The 21,928-nt window shown below is 44.7% G+C and overlaps 1 protein-coding gene across 1 annotated transcript in view; it reads right to left on the bottom strand.

Annotated features, from left to right (window-relative positions):
* Nucleotides 1-337: 337 nt before the first annotated feature.
* LOC311022862 (zinc finger SWIM domain-containing protein 6-like) overlaps nt 338-21,928 on the bottom strand; it is a 45,272-nt gene continuing 23,681 nt past the window's right edge. Inside the window, exons 2-14 of the mRNA XM_084024438.1 lie at nt 21,330-21,686; nt 18,315-18,463; nt 16,618-16,768; nt 14,815-14,994; nt 14,111-14,281; nt 13,840-13,986; nt 13,366-13,512; nt 12,242-12,502; nt 11,189-11,324; nt 6,047-6,204; nt 5,725-5,888; nt 4,259-4,340; nt 338-4,150 (exon numbers count right to left, since the gene is read on the bottom strand). Of these exons, the coding sequence (XP_083880564.1) occupies nt 3,285-4,150; nt 4,259-4,340; nt 5,725-5,888; nt 6,047-6,204; nt 11,189-11,324; nt 12,242-12,502; nt 13,366-13,512; nt 13,840-13,986; nt 14,111-14,281; nt 14,815-14,994; nt 16,618-16,768; nt 18,315-18,463; nt 21,330-21,686 (2,969 nt within the window). The 3' untranslated portion in view covers nt 338-3,284. The remainder of the gene's footprint in view (nt 4,151-4,258; nt 4,341-5,724; nt 5,889-6,046; nt 6,205-11,188; nt 11,325-12,241; nt 12,503-13,365; nt 13,513-13,839; nt 13,987-14,110; nt 14,282-14,814; nt 14,995-16,617; nt 16,769-18,314; nt 18,464-21,329; nt 21,687-21,928) is intronic.

Genomic DNA, 21,928 nt, shown 5'->3' with positions numbered 1-21,928 from the left:
GGCTGCCTGACAGAAGCTACAAAGACCATGGGAATATCAATTGATACGTTTCATATTCCTCGTCAGCTCGCCCGAGCTGACAGCACGAAAGCCGCCGCCAGCGAGAGTGATCCCTCTCTGGCTTTTTCTGACACCGCTGTTGACGGAGATCGGGACGGTCCCGACTGATCGGCTCTCACTGATACGCAACACATGCGCCCTTTAAGCTCACAGGCCACGTGAGTCCCATAACAATCCATGACACACTTTCAAGACAAAAATGCAACTGCAGAAAAAAAACAAAAAAAAAAACACTTCCTGGGTCAGGATGCAAAAGGAAAAGCAGAGGGCGTGAATATACATTTCAAAAAACTAACTTTTATTAAAACAAAAAAAAAACAAAAAAAAAATCAATTATTGACTCATTAACAAGATTATAAAACAGTGATTTAGTTACATAAATAAATTGATATCGGTGTATCAAATCTTAATTTCATAAGCATGTATACATGGGTCATTGTAATAAATAAAATGGGAGAGCAGAAGATTCCTACACAAACGAACGAAAAAAAAAAGAAAGAAGAAAATAAAAAAACAGCTAGAAAGACTCAGAGGAAATTGTTTCTGAAGAGATCAAGAGACACCGGACAACGTATTTTTCACCAAACACACATGAGGAATTGCTTTGTTAAAGCATGAGTTACACAGCCATTCACTTACTAATTAAGGACACTAAAGCTGGGACCAAGGTGGGTTGTCTCTCACCTCTTAGAACGCGTTTGGTTGTTAGATAGATCTCCTGTTTGGTTACTTTAAAGCGTTAAGACAAGGCAAGAGAAAAGGCTGCTTTTATCTTTAATGAACACAAGATAGAATTTTAAAAAAAATGCACAGAAAAAAAAGAAAAAAAATCAGACATATAAAGAAGGTAAAAAGGCAAGTAATGATAGGACAGCTGAACATTGCGGAGACACTGGAAATGCTGCGGTGAATGAAAGGGAGAACTGAGGAGACTTGTTTTTTTTTGTGTTTCTTTTTTTAAAATCTTAGCTAGATTGAACCTGTGCATAATAATCAACATGATTCTTGTTGAGTTTCACAACTATGAAGTTACTCTGATAAGGGTTATATTAATGCAACACGAGGCAGACTTCAGCCAAGAGATGTCTTTAAATGCATGTAAGGCTGGACAGATAAATACATGATTTTTGACCAGATTCATCTCCAATAAGGTCCTGTTTAAAGCACATTACAGTTTTTTTCCCACACCCCCCCATAGGATCCTATGAAAAACTAGGCTAGTGCAACAGCTTACATGCATAATTGAGTCCTGTATTGTGTTTTCAAACATGTATCGACCATTGGCCTGAAGTAGTCTTCCTCCAGCCTCCTTTCTATGCTTTAGTCAGCAGGAATGAACAACAACTCGTTTCTCCGCCGTCACCGATTTGACTCAACCTGCATTTTCATGACGGGCATCCAGCGTCTCAAGTATGAACACACGAGGCCTTGTGAGTCCAAAAAAAAAAGACATCACCAAGGTCGGTCTAGTCCTTCTGATATGTACGGTTTTCAACAAAAGACAAAAGAAAACAAAACAAGACAAGAGAGAGAAGGAGAGCGAGCGAGAGAGAGAGAAAGAGAGAGAGAGAGCAAACTACAGCGGCTTCAAGTATTTCACATTACATAGAATACTCTGTATAAATTAGTTAACATATACTTTCAGATCCTCCATATTCAGACATATACTATGGCATATATACAGAGTACAATAAATGCTCGCTCATGTTGTGTCATGTTTTTGTCTCTTTCCTGTAGTCAGTCGTTCATTTGTTCCGCCTTTTTTTTTTTTTTTTTTTTTTCCTGTTTAGAGAAATCCCTGAGAACGTTCTGGTTGACAATTACTGAAGGTTCCACACAATGAACTTTAACAGTAGAAAGTCTAATTTCTATGATTCACATGCACAGAGGGAAATGACACTGGCCTAGTCTGAAAAATACCGTACAATGGTGGCTGTTGGGAGATGAGAGAGGGCTGACGGACACGTCTTCCAAAGTCTGGTTTGACCCGATTTAGATTTTTTTATTTGCGGGGGGGGGATAAGTACCGATGCCGGGGCAGTGACGTACAGCAGAGCCGGGTGCAGGAGCACTCGACGGGACTCCACATCTCCTCTTGGTCTCACTAGTGACTCTCCTCTTTTGATTAAAACTGTCAGCTATCACACAGTAGATGATACATATCATGATAGCAAAAAAAATATAAATAAATAAATGGGGAGCAGGTTCAATACCGTATCATGAGGTAGTCGTCTTAACTTCCACTGGAACGGTTATTTAGTCAAACATGGGGCTGTTAAAAAAATCACAGCTGTACTACATTACATTAATGTAATAATAATACTCATTATCTTTGTGTAGTGTGCCATCACTGCAGCGCCTGCATACTGTCCTCTGTCTATAACAGGTACTCATTATGGAGGTTTGGGGAGGATTGCAACGATAACACGCGGTAGCTAAGCATTGCTGTGTGTAATGAAGCTAATGCCTGGGACCCAGAGAAAAAACTAATGGCTGCTCAAGTGCTGCTGCTGCTACTGCCGTGTCTAAAGAAATGCTGATGGCGGCTTTCTGTCAGTGCTAACTCAAGCTGTGCCGAGCCGAGCCGAGCCGAGCTGTGCAGTGCTGCCCAGCGCCCACCAGTGAGGGCCTGGACAGAGGGAGGTGCTCTGTGTGGTTTAAAGCCTTAGTTTCTCTTTGAGGATGCCGAGACAGTTTTTTTTTTTCTTCTTCTTCTTCTTTTATGTTTTTACATGAGCGCTATTGTAGAAGGGCTTCAGCCACTTGACAACATATAACTCAATATACACTGGGAAAGGGGGGGAAAAGATGCCTTAAATCATAAAAATAAAAGAACACAAATAAAAAAAAAAAGCCATTTCACTTTTCATTTTCCTCTCGCACACATGTAGAGAAATACACACAACATTCACAACGTGACAAATTTCCTCTCTTCTGAAAAATAAAAACACTTCTGTACACATAGTAGTAATAATATTATTAATAATAATAATAGTAATAATGTTTATAACAATAACAACAGCAAGAACGATAATACCGCGTGTGGCTCTGTTGATTTTTTGTCATCTTTTCCTTTCTCTTTTTTGCTTCATTCTACAAGTCACATCCCTCTTTTCACTTGTCTATTTTATAAGTCCAAAAGAAGTTCAAAAGGCAGACTTAAGTTAATATAAAAGTACTAGTGTGGGAGGAGAGTTTTTTTTGGGCGACCCCCGGCCTCGCCCTCAGCCGAACCTCTCCCTCACCAGCATCATTAGTTTCTTTTTGCCCTTGTAGATCTGTTTCAGGTTGTCTATGAACTGGGTGAACTGAATGTGTCCGTCGTGAGCCATCATGAAAGTCTCCCGGGCCTTGCCCAGGAACTCGATGAACTCGCTGTAGTGGCGCGGGCTGATGTGTGTGAGCCGTGAGTGCGTGGTGTTGATGTAGGCCCCGATGGTTGCGTCCAGCAGCTGCCTGAGCGGCGCCTTGTCCAGGGACATCAGCTTCCCAGAGTTCCTGCGACTGTGCAGCGCCGACACCATGCCCGGCGTGGTCAGCGTGCACCGCCGCAAAATGTCCGACAGCACGGTGGCGCACTTCACGCTCTTGACCACCAGGGGGATGACGGCGGCCAGCTCGTTCTTCCCCAGCGAGTGGCTGAGCGCGCAGGCCCAGAGCACGTCGTTGATGGCCGGGTGCGTGTCCTGGTTGTAACTGAGGTTTAGGTGAGCCATGGCTAACGTCGCCAGCTTATACGCCCGCATCGGGTAGCCGCGGTGCTCCATGTAGCGTGCTATGGTGAACAGCTGCGTGTAGCTCATCCCCGTCGCCGCCGCGTCCAGTACAATCTGGTAGGCTGTCTCGAAGGCAATGTGGTCCTTTTCACAGAGTGTTAGAGCAGAGAGGGCGCAGTTCTGGGGGTCCTTCATGGCACACTGCAGGGCGAGGGTGCGGGCGGATGAGGCCAGGTTCTCCTGCTGGTGGCAGTCCAGGTGGAGGCGGACGATGGTGCTGTTGGACATGACAGTGGTGGCCACGATGCTGGTGGCTTCTGTGGGGGTGAAGAGGGTGAACCAGCTCTGCATGATGCTGTCCAGTGCGTACACACCTGGCAGACACAGATGGGACAGGATGAAGAAAAAGTTGGAATATGAAGAGATTAGATCAAGTAGCTCTTCGAGCGGTCAGACAGAAACGTTAAACATGTCGCACTTACCCACTTCAGTGGCACATGTGACTAACCAGCGCACCATCTCTCTCCTCCTCCAGTTTAACGTCGACAGAGTTATTCTCATCACCTGAGGAAGACGGGAAAAGAAAGGAGGAATAACGGGTGAGTTGTAGCGGAAACATTTCAAACAACCTTAAACTCTCTCATTTGGAACAAACTGCACAAGGAAACTGAAAAATCTTCACCATTCCCATTGAGGACTAGTTTGAGTGTTTTATTCAACAGGTTGAATAGCTGTAAGGGCAAGTACACTTTTTTCAACAATCAATACTTTTTTCATGGTTGATTTGTCCTCAAAAATGCTCAAATCTTTTTTTCCTATTTCACTTCTCATTTGTATCTTGTAACTGGCTGAAGGCCAGAGCTGCTATGATGATGACGCTCAAGCAAAAGGTTTGGAAACGGAATGTAGTCTGTCCAAGATCAGCTTGGTGCAGCAGTACAGGCTTGTTTGACAAATGTCAAAGAACTATTTAAAAATCCACCCACTTTTTTTGTGTAAAATCACAAAAACACAATCACTCTTTACAAAGTTAAAATTAAACAATCGTATTAAAGACTGGCAGAAGGGAAAAATCCTGCTAAAATGTTTTTCTGTCTGCTTTTTGTCCGACAATCACTTGTTTTTAACATCAACCCTCAAAATGTTCCAGAGGTGCACAAAAGCAGCCCTTCAGTCAGAAAATAGCAACGTGATCCGTTGAGTCATCTTCAACCCTTTTTCCAAACACGTTTACGCTTCCGGAATGGACACAAACGTACAGACATTCTATACTCAAGTAGAAGTACACGTACTTCAAAACAAGTACTGATTCAACCTCCTTTACTCAAGTAAAAGTGAAAAAGTACAGGCTCGGAAAAGTACTCAAAGTACAAAGTTAAATGTATCAATTTGAAGGACGTTTATAGTTTTTCTGCAAGGCTAACTGAATTTTGCGTCATATTAATGAGAGAAAAATAATTGATAATTCCCCATAAATGCATTACAACTAAAGTAACTAACGTTATTTGAAAATGTAAGGAGTAGAAAGTACATGTATTTGTTTTAAAATGTAGGGAGTAAACGTTTTACTCAAGTAAAGTACAGATACAAAGTCCTTCCATTGACCCAACAGATCTCAACATATTACAATCGTGGCATCATGTACAGTAGATCTCATCCTCAGAAGCTGCAAACTTTTCCCTGTTAAAAAAAAAAAGATCAAATATCTATAATTTCAAGGTTTCATATCCACTCCGAAGAATAAGATTGCCTTTGAGTAAAATATTCCCATTGCTCATACGTGACAAAAGGGATGTCAATCATCTCCAGACTAAAACGGTGATTCTGCTGAATCACAGAGCGAGCACGGCCCGACGTGCACACGCATACACATTTACAAGCTGACAACCTCCTACAAGAGTACCAATAAATATACAGCGCTGCCCGTTTTGTGGATGTATTTACGCACCTGCAACCCCAGCTCAAGAGAGACTTTGAGAAGTGTGATGTCAGGCAGGCTGTCCATCAGCGTGGCGATCTTGAACGCATCTTGTGCCAGTTTGAAAATGTGCGACGAAGAGTGAATGTTTTTCTGGATGGACTCCAGGACTGTTTCCAGCCTGCGACTGTCACCTAGAAAAGGATTTGAACAGAGGAATGCCTTAGACTGGGATGATACGGGTCCATCTGAGAGCCTTCACTAACACTGAGTAAGCTAGCAGCACAGATCTTTTTCTGTGTACAATATGTGTTTGTCCGGGTGTGTGTGTGTTTGCGAAACATATCCACACCTTTGGCAGCAGTGAGCATGGTGGAGGCCAGCTCACACTGCTGAGACTCTATGTGGCTCAGGGTGAACCAGCGCGGGTAGCGGTTGGGCACCACGGACACGATGTGGTGGGGTCGTGACAGGTCACCGGACGAGGCCGTCGACTCCAACACCGGCAACCTGGCGGAGAAACAGACAGAAAAATTAGATCCAGATCATGTTTTCATATACCTCAAATGATCTATTTTAAATGAGCATTAACCAGAGTATTAAAAAGTTATGTTGGCAGAGAAATAGAGTGAACGATAATCAAGAGAAGCAGAGAAGTTCCACGAATCATCAAAATCAGGCAAGGACAGAAAAGGGCTTCATTATGATATGGTCTGAAAGTGACTTCAAAATGAAAATGACTTTAGGGATCACAGGGGGATTACAGTTAGCCTTTTCCTGCAATTTACTTCCAACCTAGCATTTAATCACCTAGAAACCCAGGTATAATTAGTATTTTCTTCACTCTAATTGGTCATAATGAAGTCAGAGCCGCGCAACACCTGCTAGTGGATGAAGGGGCCCCACTAGTTTCTCTCTCTCTCTCTCATTATAATAACACTGACAGGGCCAAGTCTTCACCAGCACCACCACCAACACCATTACCACTGCGGCCGGCTCATCTCCTATTCTGCTTCACTTCTCTTCCCTCCGCTCCGAACCTCAGTTTCAAAGGTCTTCTTTCCTTCAGAAGACAGCACAACCTGGCCTTCTCTCAGCCAATCACAAAGCTAATTGAGTCCACGGGGAAATTAGGGAATTCACCTTCCAGCCCCGTAAGGCTGGACACACATCAAACAAATACCGACACACATGAATGAAAAGTGCCAGCACATACACACACACACACACACACACACAGAGACAGACACACCTGCCCTTTTGAAAACGCATCAAAGCAACCTTGTAAAAGCGATGTGATGCTAAATGTCAGTTTCAATTTCAGAGCAAAGTGCATGTGATACTATTGCCACATGAGTGAAATATGTTAAAAAAATAAAAAATATAATAAACAGCCCACTCTTCACTGCGTTTTGCCCAAGGGGTCACAAGTAGGACTGGTCTCTGAACAGGGTGAACAAAAAAACCCCGTCAACATGGACACTTGGTGTAAAACGGAGATGTTTGGGAGCTTTAACAACAGTCGGGTTCATTCCACACACATCTAAAGATCTACTTAAAGCTCCCACCACACTGGGGCCTTCTGGAAGATTCCTGGGGTGTAGCAAAGCAAAAAAAAAAAAGAAGGTCCCTGGGTAAAGATGGAGGCCTCATCAACATTCCTGTCTTTGTTTGGTTTTCACCAGAGAGCCAGAGGCCTCCATTGGATAGGAGCTCGAGAGGCCTGGGTTGCTGAAAAATAACCTCCTCCAAATGTTGGGAAGAAAATCCATACAGGGCCTACTGGTCCATGAGAAACAAGCAACAATAGACAAATAAACGCTGAAAAAGAAAAAAATCCCAATGTATCGCTCCCAAGCATTTATTCTAAGTACTGCGGACTCTGCTTGTAAACCACTGTAAAACGGTGCACGCTGGTTATAAACATGATCATCTCCTCTACTACGCAATAACAATATACAAACGCTCAACTCAATGACAAGCGTGCTTAAAACATCAAATTAAACTCATATTTCTTTACAGCGCTGCCAAGACCGGTATTATCGATGATATATAAAACACTAACAGTGAGCAGGACGAGGTGATCAATCCCTGTGTGAGGCTGTGGGGAAAGATGGGGGGGGGGAGCTCTGGTGTCACACAGGTCCTCTAGCACCCTGTCACATCTGAAAGCAACACAGTAATGCTTATCATAGCAGAAATATCCAAGGTGACGATGTGGGACACAGTCGGAATCAGATGTTTACTGTAGTTTTAAGTAGATTTGGACGATGGTAAGGAGCACGTACACACTGAATTGCACAGTTTGAATCCACATACATGAAGATGCAAAACAAGTGAAAGTGAAGAAGAAAGACGGAGGCGTTGACAAAAAGCAGTCGAGTTAGGTTTTACCTAAATCCCAGGGCCCGTAAGGAGTTCTGGTCAGCGTCACCATGACTACTGACCTCTCTAACTCATACCTTTCCCCCCCTGACTGTAAACACGCTTCACTATTACAATCCATCAAGAACACATCCATCCCCTAAGTGCCACATCCGCTGGAAGACCTCCACTCTACGCGCTAACCCCAAGTTGCACGCCTTCACGATGCCAGACTCAGGGATCAAGTCACGCGTGACCCGACACGTGACCCCCAACCCCCCTCATTTTAGTTCACTCCTCTCGAGTGCCTCGGCTGCTTGAAATGACGTCCGCTTTGAGGGGAGCATTGTTTACAACAAGTTTCTCACTGTCAGGTAAAAATCTCAAACATATTTCAGTGTCACTTCTCAGTAATCCAAGAAAAATCGTCTCATTTTTTTTAGCCTGTGCATTTTTGTCGAAAGGTGTCGAACAAGTTGTGTGAGCTTCAGGGGTAGTGGGATTTTCTGTGACTCACATGCACGTCATCATTCAGCGGAATTAAAACGTGAACTCTTGGGATACACACAGTGATACTCTCTACTCTGCGGCATTTATGGTCCAAATGGTTACACGTATTTAAAAAAAAATCATATATATTGAGCATATTAATATTACCTGTGTGTGCATACTTATGTGTCAAGTACATTGAAGTTCAGTACAATTTTGAAGTACTTTCACTTTAGTATTTCCACTTCATGCCACGTTTTGCTGCAACACCATAATATAAAACACTATCTAAACAGCTATAGTTATTTTTTCAAATGCAGGTTCTAAACACAAAGCATATGATGAGTTTATAAAATATGATGACGCTAGCCAAGATCATGTGTTGCAAGAAGCGACCAGAGCACTAAAACGCTGTTGAGCATCAGTGACGGTTGGTGCCGTGTTGGACGACACAAAGGGACGCCTGCTACCTGGGAGCGTCACTGTATCAGCTCATCCTCAGACTACGGTTATCACATCCAGCGCTGCATTGAAAGATTAGGGATTAATGCCGAAGATCAAAGGTTGTGGATTACAGCGCAGATCTAGATTAATTAGCACTGGAAGACTTGTATCTCGTATGGAAATCTCATATGATAGCAGGCTGCAGGGATTCGTCTCTTTGGCATCCAAGGAGTTGCAATAAGGACTCTGGAGAGGCAGCAAGCTTCTTCTTCTTCTTTCTGTGGCTGCAGTTAAATTCTGGGCAGCCCGTGAACCAGTAGGCAGCTCCTCTGTTTTTGCGTTGGCTGCACACACACACACACACACACACACACACACACACACACACACACACACACACACACACACACACACACACACACACACACACACACACACACACACACACACACACACACACACACACACACACACACACACACACACACACACCAAGCCATCTCACAGCATATGCTGCTCTCTCACACACTTGAATTGACTTCATGCGCACTGCATGAACACACACACTTTAAAATACTGGATATGCGTTTGTGTATGGAGGCAGTCTGACTCCCTCACGTTGAAAAAAAAAAAAAAAAAAAAGAGCAACTGTGAAGGAGAAGACAAATAGAGAAAGCAAGTGGAAAGTGAAAAAGTGAGTGTGTGTGTAAATGAGAGAGAGAGAGAGAGCTTTTCTCTCTCCTTGTATCAATGATAGTGTTATAATGGGTCCATTAAAATAGCCCTGGTTCCTTTACCTCCTCCTCTATATTTAACTGTCCGCCGTCCCGTGGGAGCGGGGAGGTATATGCTATCATATTACACTACGCTACATTACACACATTCATTATGTGCTGAGTAGACACCCCTGGCTCCCAGGAGCACCCATAAGTGGCCATATTATTCTAAATCGCCGGTTTCACACCACGGGAGTGAGGATGGAGGAGGTGAGGGGAGGAAGTAGAGAAGGTGCAGGGAAGTAGCGAAAGGGGAGGGAGGGGAGTGGCTGACTCAGGGAAAACGGGTTTGGGACTCGGGTTTAGAGGCGAGGAGGGACACTCGGCGGTTGGAAGTGCAACCTTGAAACTGCACACCCACCCCCCCCCCCCCCCCCCCCCTCCCAATGAGAAAGCCAACCGCGTTGTTTTGGTTTTGTTCGCACGTTACTTCAATTCCCGACACCTCCTAACTGGTTAACGGGAGGAAAAAGTGTGAATGATGTATTTGTTGTCCTTTTTGTTCTGCGTTTGTCCGACTGTGACACACGGTGGGGCAAGCCAGAAAACACAAACTTAATTCATTCACTAATCATTTGCCAGTTTCTCAGTGATGGACTCTGAGAAGCTTTGTAGAAACACAACAAACATCTTTCCCACACTGCCCTCTCCCTGTTGGCCTCTGTGTGTGTGTGTGTGTGTGTGTGTGCGCTTCCTCCTCATTACAGCCACACTAATTACACTCTCATTAATGTAATTAATATTCACTGATCCAGCTCCCACTAGTCACAACATCAAAACACAGCAGCGCAGACTGATTAGCACACATACACATGTACACATTGTCCACAGATGACTACACGCCGGAAGCTTAACGTAGAGAGATCACACGAAAAGTGCATAGTCGGACCCACAACCCCAACTACTGTAAACGCGGCCTCCACACATCCACATGTAAGAACATAGGCAAAGTACTACGCTTTTGTTACCATCCTTGCATCTCTAAAGTCCTCTAAAAATGATTCAGCCATTCGGTACTCTGCACTAGAACAGGAGAGATCACTACATGATATTTCTGGACCAATCTGAATGCGAGCCTCCACTTTCAGATTTCAGCTTAAAACAGACATATTTTGTGATTAATCTGCCTGCGTGTTTAAGAGTTTTCCACCGTAATGATTTAAAAAGGCTCCATTAGGCCGAACTTGGGAGGATTTTATTAATCCAAAAATCAGCATTTAAATCTTCAAATGAAAATCAATAAAAATGTCAGTTACAAGGTTTTGCATGATAAGGGCAACACACACACACACACACACACACACACACACACACACACACACACACACACACACACACACACACACACACACACACACACACACACACACACACACACACACACACACACACACACACACACACACACACTTAAGACCTACCGCATGGCTCTCAGTGCAATTTTGTACGCCAGTTCAGCGTCGTGAGGTAGGAGAGAGGTAAAGAGATAGCGGGCGAAGGTGTGCATGGGAACACTCTCTCTGTGGACGATCTCTCCGAGGCCGGAGTACGGACCAGCTGCTCGAAAAGACAAATAAAAAAAACACAAAAAGAGGCGTCTGGTTTTAATGGCGGAACAGAGAGGTGGAAGAAATTCTCCAATAATACGATTATCAGTCTCATCAGGTCAATAAATGTTTTAAGGTTGAAGGTATGTACAGTGTCTCAAGTGAATTTTTTACTTTGTTGTGCATTGAGTTGTGTTTAATAACGCACCAAGGAGTGACTTCTCCCTCAAAGCCAAGCGGCATTAAAACAACGTCAAAAACCATATGGTCATGTGTGCAGACCCCCCCCCCCCCCTTCTCATCCACAATTCCTCTCGTCTCCGGTGGGTTATTTTAAACCCCAACAGGCTCCTAAGCCACAGACCACATCACAGAGTGGCGCGTCTGCAGCCTCCAGGGGCCCGCAGAGGCCTCAGAGCCTGGTGCTCTATTAGTAACGGAGCCAGAGGTGGGTGGTCGCGTCGGGGCCGAGGCATGGCTGGGGTTTGGGTGGGGACCGGAGTGGAGTTTGACTGGGCCGAGCCTTTTCAGGATGTGCCGCCTCCCCTCCCCCGCCCTCTCGCTCCCACCCCTTTCCTATAACCAAACCTAATTCTACTCCAGCCCTGGTCCTGTAAATGTACACACTGCTGTGTGTGCACGCATGTGTGTGCTGACACAATACCCCTGGTGTTACTGTGCAAAGAGCTCATTTTGGTCTGGCCCAGGGCAGCCCAGCCTCTATTTGCACCACAAAATGAAAGGATAATAAATAGAGTCCAATGTGTTTTTTCCTGTTTTAGCAAGAATGTGTATAGGCCCCTGTGCATGAGAGGGAGAGAAAAGAAAGGAGAGTATATGTCCGTGTGTGTGGAGACGGCTGGGAGATGTAAATGAAATAAAAAAAAGGACAATAAAGGGTGAAATATTATCTGTTAGCTGCCTCACCCTCCAGCAGAAAGACGGCCTGTTTACGGAAGATTTTGACCAGGGAGTCGTCCAGTTCCACTTCCTGCAGCTTGGCCAACAGCTGCTCTTCGTTGCGACACACCTTCTCTTGAGCGTACAGCCCGTCGGGCATCACGCGCTGCTGGCCTAAGCCAACCAGAGCCGTCTCCACCGCCAGCGCCACGTACGATTCGCCATCTCCTAACAATCGCTGCACGGGCATCCGCTGGAGCTCCGCTCGGCTTACGACACTGGAGCAGTCTGTGGAGGAGAGAAGACTGAGAGTTAAGACGGGGAGAATGGGAACTGAAACAAAGGAAGTGAGTCGGCATAAAGTGGTAGTCAATGCCTGTGTTATTCTCTGGGGTTTCGGTAAACTAGATGAGTCTGTCCCATATGGAAAACCACTGTGTCAGTCACATAGTAGAGGTCTGAACCCAACCACCGTCCAAAATAAAGACCGACGCCTCCGGAGCATTCCTCTGCTCACTTCTCCTCTACCTCAGAGGAGAAGTGAGCAGAGGAGGCAACGAGGGGAGCTGAGCTTAGGAGAGGAGGAAAAAAAAGGACACATGATAAGATATGACAAAGATACTGAAGGTGAGTCTACTTAAGACTATGCTTTAATCTATATTCTAAGTCGAGAAATGGGAAAGACCAATAAAAACGTCTTATTGTGCAGCTACATAGAGTAAAAATGAATCAACTGCCAAATGTGAGTATAAATCATGCATTTTTCCATTCCTTAATACAAATCTATCCCTGTGACTCGTATACAGTAATATGTGAAATTTGTTTTTCTAAACATGTGCATAAAAACATATATTTTGTGTCTATCTATAGCCCTTTTCATTTTGTATAAATGCTATACTTATAATATTGGGTGGTGGCTAGGTTACCCATGTATGTTATTATACAGCATATGTCATATATATCAGATACAAATCATACAGTACAAGTATGGGGGAATAAGAAAGCACAGACAGAACATAAAGAGGGTTTTTTTGGGGGATTTGTGTTGGCTCAGGATGTATTATTTCATGTGCTGCCATAAAACCAGAGCTAAATTTAAGTATACGTGTACATTTGTTTGATTCCGGCTGCCAGCAGTAAGTCAGCAGTACCTGAGAGGTCGAGGCAGGTGTTGGAGCCCTCGTCTCCCCCTCGTCCCGACTCTGTCAGGGTGCTGAACAGGGTGCCAATGGGATCTAGGGGGTGTCCCACCCAGCCCTCCATGTTGGTTATGGAGGTATGGCCTTTATGGAGCAACTCTGAGACAAGACAGGGCAGATAAAGACAGTTAATAAAGACACATCCATGTACTTTTAAAGCACATAAAAAATCTTAACGCTTTAAAATGTCCCGGAATAGTAGAGTGGGCGGTTCTTAATTAAATAAAAGGATAATAACAATGAATAAAAACCAAATGACAACCAAGGCCAGAGACTGACTTTTGGAGACATTTCTTAGTTTCTTTTCCCTTGATATTGTAGGTGTTTATGTATGGGATGGATGAAGGATGGTGGTGTTTTTATGTATAAGTGAGGATGATTTGCTTGCTAATTTTTATTCCGACAATAAAAGAAAAGTGGTTTCACCTTTTTTGTGTCGGCGGAAGTGCTCCAGTTGCCTCTGCTGTTGCCGCCGTAATGTGTTCACCACGGCGATGGCCAGACGGAGGGCTTCTCTTGGGTAACCATGGGAACGCAGGGCGTCCACCCTGGCACAGGCCGTTGGGACATGTTCTGAAGGAAAGACAGAGCTTTGACTCCAATATTCTTCCAGTGGCTCCTCCAAATACATCAGTCCAACTGCATAATAAATTGCATATAAATAACTCATCTGACGCACACAAGCACATAGACTCACCGTGCCACAAAGGCCAGCCACGTGTGTCAAAGAGGGAGCCCTCCTGGTTGTCATGGTAACAGTAGTTGGCATAGAGGTCACTGGCGATAATGTGCTGGAGGTGTCGGTCCTGCCAGTGCAGGTCACAGGCCTCAATGGCCCGTGTGAACACAGTCCTGTGGGGGCGCATCTCTGCAGACGAAGAAGAAAGAGAAGAAAGAAGTGTGAGGCGGAGGTGTGAGAAGATTTAATGCTTCAAGTAGTGAGAAAACGAATGGTAGGCTCACTTCCATGGTCATTTGGTAGCTTTTTATTCTAAAATACCAGAGCACTTAAACATCTATGAATATCGTTTTCATTTTTGGGACATTAACGTGATGACTATAAAAAAAAAACAACCATCGGCTAAAAGATTGGCAGCCTGTACCGGCGTCTACACTGCAGTCAATCTGCCGTGGAGAAGAAAGGAGAGGCGGTTTTCAGCTAAACTGCACGAAATCTTTTGACAAATCGCCTCTAACAGGTTGTTCGGGTTTAGTGAAGCAAAAGAAAAACCATAGCATGCAGAGTGATGGACAGTAATGTTCAATGAGACAGGGCCGTCACTGCTGATGTTTACAAACTGCTACATGCACCCCGCCGGTGGAGCGCCTCCCACCCCTGAGACGGGTTATTACAAAGTAAATATGTTGTTGACAGACATACAGAACTTGTCAATCTCTGACCTTGGTTGCCATGGGCACCCTGAGGCAGTGAGTGGGTGAGGTTGGGCAGCTCGTTGCCGTGGTTACCGTCCTCCCAGGGGCAGACGTCCACGCTGTTCCATCTGCGCAGCTGGCGCAGCCATGATGATTTCTGCTCCGCCTTACAGTGGGGGTTCAGTACGATGCACATCCACAGGGCACCTGGACACACACACACACACACACACACACACACACACACAAACGTTAAAACAATGACAATGACGTCTGCGATGAGCCACACAATGCAGGCAGGTGCGTCTTTTGAGGGTTTCGAAACATCTTAAATACAGTTATCATGCAAAACTGAAAGCCGGAGGCAGTTTCCAAAAGATGTGCGGCATTCATAACATTGTTTATTTTTCTTTTAGTTCACATTTTGTATGCTGCCGCCATCTTGCACTGGAAAAACAAAAAAAGTCTGTGAAAACAGAGAACTTAACTAGTCCCGAGGCAACGCTGACTGCACACACATCATTTTGGAGTAAATTGGAACAAACAGAATATGAAAAGTGGCTACGTCTCTGGGGAGGCAAGCACATTCAGGGATTTTACTCTCAAGACTGCTGGAGATATGTACACTCCACCGTGTGTGTGTGTGTGCGTGTGTGTGTGTGTGTGTGTGTGTGTGTGTTGTACATATGCATGTGTGCAAAGGCAGAGAGAGTTTGGGAGGAAGGACGGAGACAAGGACAGAGACATGAGCAGAGAAAAAGAAGAACACAAAAGGTGCAGAGCTGAGGGAGAGAAGAAGAAAAAAAGGAAAGTAGAAAATGGAATGGGAGCGAAGATGATTTTGACGAGGAGACATGGGTGAGGACAAGTGAATGAGGCTTGGCTTTGTGTCTCGAGGAGAGCAGTAGCTGCGGCTCAAAGAGGGAGAAAGACAAAAGAGGGGGGAGAGAGAGAGAGAGAGAGAGAGAGAGAGAGAGAGAGAGGGAGGGAGAGGGAGAGAGAGAGAGAGAGACAGAGAGAGAGCGCGAGAGCGCAGGGTGCCGAGAGGCAGCATTCACCACACATCAGGGGGAGTGATAAGGACTTGGGAAGAAGGGTTTGAAGTGTGGACTTCAAAGAGACCGTACACACAATTCCAAAAATACGTGGGATTGAAACAGATGAGATCACTGCGCTGTCCTCAAAGTGCAGAACAAGACCAAAGGGAGAACATCATCATCAACAACAGCTAAAGCGGCGGCAGCAGCCACATCAACCGAGACATTAGAGGAAAAAAAACAAAGACGGGGAGACAAACGCGCCTGCCGTCCTGGTGACGGGCTTTTGTTTTTTTTTGAGAGGAGGTGTTTTGCTGTAGGTACAGTACCTCCGTCAAAAGAACTGCACTCTATATCAAACCCAACGGCTGCGTGGCGAGCGGGACTCTGTCACAGCGACTAAATATATAATGTGAAGCGTTTCAAAACATTACGGAGGTCATAATATTAGGGGGGGGGGGGGGGGGGGATGATGCACGATGTGCCGCATTAAACGCCATGTAATTCACAAAGACACTCTTGCTGAGCTGCCAAACCTGCATTCACAGGGATGAGCGTGTGCGTGTGATGAGCGCGTGTGTCTATGTGGGCTGTCTTAGACACAAAGAGATAAATAAACAAACGGGGGGGTGTGTTTGTGCCTTTGTCTCGGTGTCTGGGTTCGATCGGCCACTTTGCTAAATCTGTCCGTGCCTGTGCATATTGGGACGGAGGTGTCTGCGTGCACACGTGTAGGACATTCTTTGTGTGTGTGTGTGTGTGTGTGTGTGTGTGTTGTGTGTTCCTCCCTCACCTAGCTCGTCCCAGAGCTGTCTGTACTTGTCGGTCATGGTGGTGCCCTGCTGTCTCCACAGCGCCAGCCGAGGGTCGGCCATGAACTGTTCTGTGATCAGTGTTAACATCCTCGCTCCGTTGGAGTCACGCATCTTCAGCATCTCCCTCACCTGCAGGAGGAGAGAGGAGGAGACGGTGAGGACGGTGACGTACACACCTGCACGCACACACACACACACACACACAGGTTACACAAGAGCGATGAACACACACAGTGAAGGTGTGGATACACAGTTCCATACAGGCCTCAGACGGCATGATCTTTGAGTAAGGCGCCTCAGACGAACCCATATGCTTGTTAGGGTTAGATCTATTTCACACTTACTGAATGTTTGGAGACAAACTGCTCTGATATTTAGAGGGCAGTGTCTGACATTTCATTTCCATGGTCATTGCCTGTAAGTGATACGACCTGTCAAAACTGGGAGCAAGCCACTTCCGTCAAACCAGGAGACGAAATTCTGTCCTTGAGACACAAATCTTTCAAGCGCTTATTATATCTCAACTACGCAGATAGTTAAGATTGAGATTTAACATACAACATACACAGAGCTACACTGGACTAGAGTTAGGCTAAACATTTTCAGTATTTTGTTTATTTTCCTTTCTTTCGTCTTCTAGAAATGTGTCAATGTAGATACTAAAATAACAATAAATTGCTCTTGGATAAATAACCGCCAGCTCCTCCTTGTTTTTTCTTCACCTTCTCCAACTGTTCGATTCCTCTGAGCTGTCCTTATCGCAACAGGGACTGGTTTATAGTAAACTAAGGTGGTCGGCATCTTCCAGCAGCAGGAAACACAACCACTCGTGGGTGCATTGGGGATATAAAATCCAGGAAAACTCATTTTCAGTAAAAAGCAGTAAAAAATAAACAAAAACTTTCCTGTGTGTTCACAAAAAAAAAGCATACAAGTGACGTGTGTTTTGTGTCTCTACGGTAAGAAGAGCGACGTTATTTATTAAAAAACACACCGCGTGTGCAGTAGGTGTGTGTTTGAGGGCGGCTACAGATATGTGTGTGACACTCGCGTCATGTGACACTGTGCGTCGGTGGGTGTGTGTTCCTAATAGGGTGTAACAGGAGCATGAATCCCAGAGACGTCCTAAAAGCCGGGCAGGGCGGATGATAATGGCCTCGGCTTGCAGTCTTTACATAGCGCACAATATTAAGGCTGGCACTGTATACACCGGCAACAGAGACAACCACACATCTCTCACACAATCGTTTAATCGCAGGCACAGAGTAGTGCGCAGAGCGAGCTTTTCCTCTCTCTCTCTCTCTTCATGTTACACTCCCTTTCTGCAATTAGCTCCGGCTAAGAGGCAGCCCGCCTTTTAATGTATGTGCCAATATATGCAAGTTGTTTTGTCTGGGGTTACATGGACCAGAGGAGGTCTCTTTTCATAAGGGAATAGAAGAGAAGTGCACTAAAGAGAAGGGGAGCATATTTATGACCAGGGTGCAGCGTGGGAGGATGAGGGTGAGACTGCATTTGTGCGTGAAAGACGAGAACACCTAAAGGAGGAGGGAGGTGGACCTGCGGCGGCGAGAGGAAGCGGGCGCCTGCGCCTATGGCGCTCAGGGCCGGTATGTGATGCATGCGTGTTGTTATGCTCTGAATGCGGACGGGCGAAATGAAGCTGGCTGCCGACCTTGCTGAAGAGCAGGTTGAGTTGCTTGCCCGAGCCGTGGTATCCTCCCTGCGACAGGAAGAGCTTGACTTGCTCCTGAACCTGCTCCTCGTCCAGATGCCAGCAGTTCTCATCGTCCACGCTGGCTCCGGCTGTGGGGTCCGGGGCCCCTACACACACACACACACACAACAATATTAATATTTGGGAACATTCAGCAGCAGTTATGTGGTTTTACCACATCCTCCTAGAAGTGCAGACAAAGGTCGCACACAGAGTTGAAATTCATAAATAAGAATTCAATCTAACCAACCTGTCTACAGCTGACCTCTAGCTAGCAGCTAGCTGTCTACTAGCTAGCAGCCATAAGTGGTTACAAAAACGTGTTCTTTATGTATGCAGAGCAGCCGGTCTCTCACAGCCTTCAGCTCCTCACAGCTCCAAAAATGTCAGTTTAAATTTCCATGCGTTATTTGCATAAACAGATCACATATTGAGATTCTAAATCTGGCCTGGTAAATGATTAAATCTTAATGACAGCTTTATTTTAATGGCTTCAGAACTTTTTTTTTATACGATGTGGAAGCGCCCTAGTTCTGATTATGATACAGATTTAAAAATAATGTCAAAACCTCAAATGTCATTGTTATCAACCATAAATGATCATAATCCCATAATGGTGTGAGGAGGAGGTTGTCTTAACTTTAGAGAATTAAATTGAGAACTTATCCACAAGAGTCCACTGTAGAGGGCAAAGTGATGTTCAAAGCAGAAACAAAACAATTAATTGATTAGTCGAACAGAAATTATTTGCCGATTATTTTCTGAAATCGATTCGTTGTTTAAGTCATTATTTTTACATGAAAAAAGTGAGAAACATCCCTTGATTTTCTGTATCCTGTTCGACTAAACTGAATCTATTTAGGTGTTTACCGGCTAGTCAGACAAAGCGAGAACTGTGAAACCGGAAACGATGATTTTTACTTTTTAATGACATTTTATGCGATTGTCAGTTTAAATTATATTACAAAAATACTCTATAAATTGCAGTTACCCATGAAACTGTGTGCACCCTCATGCATCATCTGCAGTAACTACATGTTTGAGCCTTCAATACGCTATTTTAAACACACGATTACAATGTAGGTGGAAACAATTTCAGAAACAAAAATGGGCCGCAATTTAACATCAATATCATAAATGCGTTATAGCCTGCTCCTGTTTGGTCTGCATTCTTGGATTAATACGATCCTCATTTATTCTTCATTATATTCAAGTGTTTGTTTTTTTGTGAAAGCATCTGAAAGCAAACTAAACATCCATTACTTGTCATAGAAAGTAATATTGCAACGTCCCTTCATGTCCCTTTAAGTAAAACAGACACATTGTGCTGTTGTTTCAACAATTCCCATTGATTTTGTGATACCACAACATTAGGAAGATAGTACAGTACGCCGGTTTATCATCCCTCTTAACTACTGATATGTTGTTTCCTAGAATACATTTGTATGTATTTTTTAAAAAACGACTGCAATAAAAAAAATGGAAGCACATGATGATCCTCAAATAAGTTAATTGAATAGGAATAATTAAGTCAGATGTTTTAATCAAATTGACACGTTTTAGTTTGACAGCATTATTGATGGAAAGCCAACGAATCAATAGGCTCTCAATTTAAAAAAGAAAAAAAACTCTTCATCGCAGCACTTCTGGGATGAAGATCCGTCTCATTCTCTGGATTGCTTTTTTATTCCTGTCCTTCATGGTCATGTTTTCTGTCTATTGTCCATCTCTCACATTCTCTCTATTCTTTTCATTTCTAAGGCACTTCAAAATCCTTCCTGTGAATTTTTCTTCCTGTTTGCCTCTACTTCGGACTGCCTCCCCCCCTTCCTTTTGCCTTATTCTTCCATCACATCTGAGTTCTTCCTCTGTCTCCTGTTTCCAGTGGTTTCTTTTTCTCTGTGCAGTTTGCTCTTCAGTCTTCTCTTTTATTAAAGGAGTCATCACCCGGAAATCGCAATTTCTCTTGTTAAAACATGCATATCTGTGTTTGACCTCAGTTGAAACTTGCCTGAAAGGCTGGAGTTTGAAAGTGGCGCCGTTTTTTCGCTTCTGCTCTTTTTCCGAACAGGAATAGCACACAAGGGTGTGCATTCCTAAAGCACGAGATTTTGATTCTGCGCCTTCGGTGACGTCACCGTGGCGGCTACTTGCATAAGCCCACCCCTCTTTCACCACCCAACCCCGCCCCGTCCGCTACCTGAAATCGCCGAAGCGCCGCCATTATGTTTTGGAGTCTGCATGCAGGCAAGCCCCCCCGGCTCTGTCCTTCCTGCGGCGAATCAACGCGCGCCTCATTACATATTATACAATGCACATCCGGACCAGTCAAAACCTCGCGCGTAATCTCGCGTGATAAAATCGCGGTACGAAAAAGGGTCAGAACAAGCTCAATGTTTGATTAAAATTTTTTTTTTTTTTTCTAATAAGTTTTACGAATTGATCCAAAGCGATCCAAGGGGGGCTGGATACGTATAAAACCAGGTGATGACTCCTTTAACGCAAGCAGCACGTTATCGATAACGAGAGATGTGCACCTTTCTTCATCTCTCTGCTAACCTCTTCATCACTGTTTCTGTATCATCCTCCCGCTCTCAGAGGTAAATAACAGGTCTATAGGGTTGATTAGAAGCACACAGTCTCTGCTTTACTGTCTAGATCTCACTAATGAGTAACATTGATCCTGCCACACTTTACCTTCATTGTGCAGTCAATACATGCATGTAGAGGCAGGAACAAACACACACACCTGCATGTTCATAAACATGCCCACGACCTTCAACACACACACACACGCACACACACACACACACACACACACACACACACACACACACACACACACACACACACACACACACACACACACACACACACACACACACACACACACACACACACACACACACACACACACACACACACACACACACACACACACACACACACACACACACACACACGTTCCCTCACCGTGGACCTGGTTGATCTCCGAGTTCTGCGACAGAATCTCGTCGGCCAGTTTCTGCGCGGTAGGCAACACTTCGGTGTGGTGGACTGAAATCAGATACTGGACGAACTTCTGCAGCTGGTCTCTGCTCATCTGGAACAGGGTTTCCGAGATGGGCAGGTGCAGTTTGACCTGCTCGGGCTTCCGTACTCTGTAAAGCGACAGCGCCACTACGTGGGCGCAATAGAAGATGTCTTTGTTGCCGCAGGTGCACGTTACCGCCGTGATCTTGCAGCGATCGAAGCTGACGCTGACGCTGCAAACGAGCTCCGGAGTCGAGGGCGTGGCGGGGTCCGTCACTGTGCCGCTGAGGTGGAAACCTGTAGAAGAGAGAAAGACAATTATATATTAAAGAAATATCCTTTTCAAGAAATGTATAATGTATGTATCCTTCCTTTCGTCATCTTCTTTGATTATCCAATATGTCACTCAATATGTTCTTTGTCTTATATGATTGTTAACTGGAAATCTGGCTGTGTGAACCTGCAATGGGCTCATTTTAAATAACAACGGCTGAATTGATTTATTGAGAAATTAATCCTCAGATGAATCCATACTGAAA

Source organism: Eutrigla gurnardus (genome assembly GCF_963514095.1).
Source record: "Eutrigla gurnardus genome assembly, chromosome: 13".
NCBI lineage: Eukaryota > Metazoa > Chordata > Actinopteri > Perciformes > Triglidae > Eutrigla > Eutrigla gurnardus.
This window is presented reverse-complemented; position numbering and strand designations above follow the sequence as displayed.